General features: G+C 49.2%; 1 protein-coding gene across 1 annotated transcript in view; it reads right to left on the reverse strand.

Annotated features, from left to right (window-relative positions):
• Positions 1–1804, reverse strand: part of LOC144174011 (transmembrane protease serine 9-like) — a gene marked incomplete in the record, with an annotated part of 15477 nt that extends 13673 nt beyond the window's left edge. The window contains 1 exon segment of the mRNA XM_077702414.1: positions 1731–1804. Coding sequence (XP_077558540.1) covers positions 1731–1733 — 3 coding nt within the window.
• Positions 1805–3002: the final 1198 nt, after the last annotated feature.

Raw genomic sequence — 3002 nt, forward strand, 5'->3', positions numbered from 1 at the left:
GGTACGCGCTCGGCACTTCATGCGCGATTCAGGACGTTATTGAACAGGATTGTAGGTCGCGTTTCGCACATAAACCGACTTAACAATACAAAAATTACCGTTATTCATGAAAGCAGTGCGTGTGATTAATTTCAGAGAACAATTTTATAAACACAAAAATCTCAAGAATTGTCAGAGAGAGAGAGGGTGGGAGAGAGAGGGGGAGAGAGAGAGTGGGGGAGAGGGAAAGAGAGCGAGAGAGAGGAGCTGAGAGAGAGAGAGAGAGAGAGAGAGAGAGAGAGAGAGAGAGAGATGAGAGAGAGAGAGAGAGAGAGAGAGAGGAGAGAGAGAGAGGAGAGAGAGAGAGAGAGAGAGAGATGAGAGAGAGAGAGAGAGAGGAGAGAGAGAGAGAGAGAGAGAGAGAGAGAGAGAGAGAGAGAGAGAGAGAGAGAGTAAACTTATTCAGTTTGCCAACTGTGATGCTTAGTCGTCGGCCGTGCGCCCTTGGGCTCTGGCAGCGTCCTCAGCCAGCTGGACGGCCCAGAGTTTGCCTTCCTCGCAGGAGCTGAGCAGCACGGTCTCCCGTTGCTCCCTGTTAGTGATTGTGCGGCCATTAGTGATCGCCTGTCTACATACCATAACATGCACGCTAGGTCCGCTCGTTCCTGACATCTGTGACACTCAGGGAAGTAGCGCCCTGGGTAGCAATAGCTAGTGTGTTTGGATACGAGTGGGTCTGTAGGAGTCGCCAGACCGCCAAATGCCGCTTACCGAGGGATGGGGTGCGCGGGTGGGAAGCGGGCCCGGCCTAAACGATAATGACCGGTAATGTCACTGTATGACAATAGCCTGTCCCTGCCTGACATGGGGACGAGTTCCGCATCGGAGGTGCCGTCCGCTCTCCGGTAAAGCCTCGAGCGCCTTCGTGCGCAGACTCGTTCCCTGCAAGACCGGAGTGGGCGGGGGTCCCAATTAACTTGACCTTGCCTGTCCTGTTTTCGAGGTGGAGACCAGAAATTACCATTGTGCCACACCTCCTTGATATGTGTCCTCGTGAGAAAATTTGAATCGCTGACTTGGAGTCGCTGATGATTGTCTTGATTTTTGTGAAGGCAACCATGGCTAGAGAAATGACTGCCTGCTCTGCAGCCACCGAGTCCCTCGTGCGGATCAAGGAATAAATTTTTTAGAATGGTTGAGGCTTGAACCCAGGTGGTTAGCATCAGAAATAACGACCTTAGCTCAAGGCCACACAGATCGACCAGTGGGATCTCTTCAGCAGCTGCCGAAGAGCGCAGCGGAAGAGTTTTCAAAGTGGACCACTAGGTGGCTCCAAGTGCACACAGGAAGTGCCGGGCTTGTGCGCATTTCAGAACCGCATGTCATGTGACACAGCACGTCCAAGAAATAGACGGCATCCTGGCGAAGGATAAAAGAGTGCTTTATAGTTTTAGGCTAATTACTGAGTTCGCAGTTAAATGGCCACGGAATGTGGCCACAGAATGTGGTGCATCCGATCAACTGCGCATAATTTTTTTAATGCCTTCTCTTATCGGTTCTGTCACTTGAAAAAAATAATGTTTTGCCGTCTGACGCCACACGCATGCTGCCAGCGTACTTAAGAGCGTCCCTAAGTTCCAGTAGGGCTCCCTATACAGAATGGTAGGGGAAAGCGTGTTCTCAGTTCCACTTTACTTGACCACAAGTCAGACCTGGCTTTCGCTTCTTGCGGCCCTTATTCCCCCACTCACCATCCAGGGAAACCGATGAGGGGGCGCTGCCTCTTCTCCTCCCAGTATCCTCGGCTGCACGACATTCTCGATGCCGCAACCTCGAGCAAAGAAACGCACAGACCGTTGCCGCTCAGGTGCGCGCCAGATCGGCAAGTCTCGTACAAAGCGCGCACATTACGCTTCCACCTGTTATCAGCGCCACTCACACTGAAAGACAAATGGCGTATGCACTAACGAGCGCCGTCATTGAATTTGACGAATTTTGAGTGAGTGAGTGAGTGAGTGTAAGTGAGTGAGTGAGTGAGTGAGTGAGTGAGTGAGTGAGTGAGGGAGGGAGTGAGTGAGTGAGTGAGTGTAAGTGAGTGAGTGAGTGAGTGAGTGAGTGAGGGAGGGAGTGAGTGAGTGAGTGAATTTGCAATAGATCAACTTTCGATAGGTCCTTTTTAGGTATCGGTGTCGACATTGTGTATTTTGTGCGCTGTGTACTTTGTATACTGTATACATTTGTGGCCTGTGTAACCGATTGTGTGCAACTCTGCTTCGTGTCCTTACTTGCATAATTATGTGCAACTGTGGAAAGTGTAAACTCTAGGGGCAGTTGTGTTTGTTTACAGTTTTTGTATGAATTTCTGTATGTTGTGCGTAATTGTAAATACCTTGCTTCTTAATTCATAATTAACACGACAAGGAGTAGCTGGCGCTGCGTAGTGCCAAGTTCAAATCCTCTTTTGTTTTCACGCCGAGAATGCATACCTGTAGGAAAGGCAGTGCTTCCGCGCGAGACTCAGGCTCTCTATCAAGGAACAGAGTCGATAAACTCCCGCTAAAAGCGCCAATGTGAAGTATAAACACGCGCCAAGAACACAACTGGTGCTATTAAGCTCTGAATGCATCATATTTAAACAACATTTGTGATTATATTGTACAAGTAATACTTATCAAACTGTATTCCCAGTTTTAACAATGTCAGAAAATAGAAAGAAAGGGAGAGGCCTTACTGCAGTTTCGCTGAAACTCGTGTTCCCTGGCGGAACCTGCAAAGCACGAGGATACACTTCTGTACCGTCCATCCGTTCTCTAACTGGCGCGTTGGGGCGCCCCACTCGGAAGGGGGTCGCGATTCAAGCAATAACCGAAGGGTTTATTTAACGTACGTTTTGGGCCGCAGCCCGGACTTCGTAAGGAATCGCACATGCACTGCTATCCAAGATTAATTCAGGGAACCGAAACAGTGAACATGACATAGGTTAAAGCTACATTAAAACGTTTCTATAGTGCTGTAAATGAATT

The sequence above is a fragment of the Haemaphysalis longicornis genome, unplaced genomic scaffold (genome assembly GCF_048455015.1).
Source record: "Haemaphysalis longicornis isolate Haplotype H1 unplaced genomic scaffold, Haemaphysalis longicornis Haplotype H1 scaffold_3, whole genome shotgun sequence".
NCBI lineage: Eukaryota > Metazoa > Arthropoda > Arachnida > Ixodida > Ixodidae > Haemaphysalis > Haemaphysalis longicornis.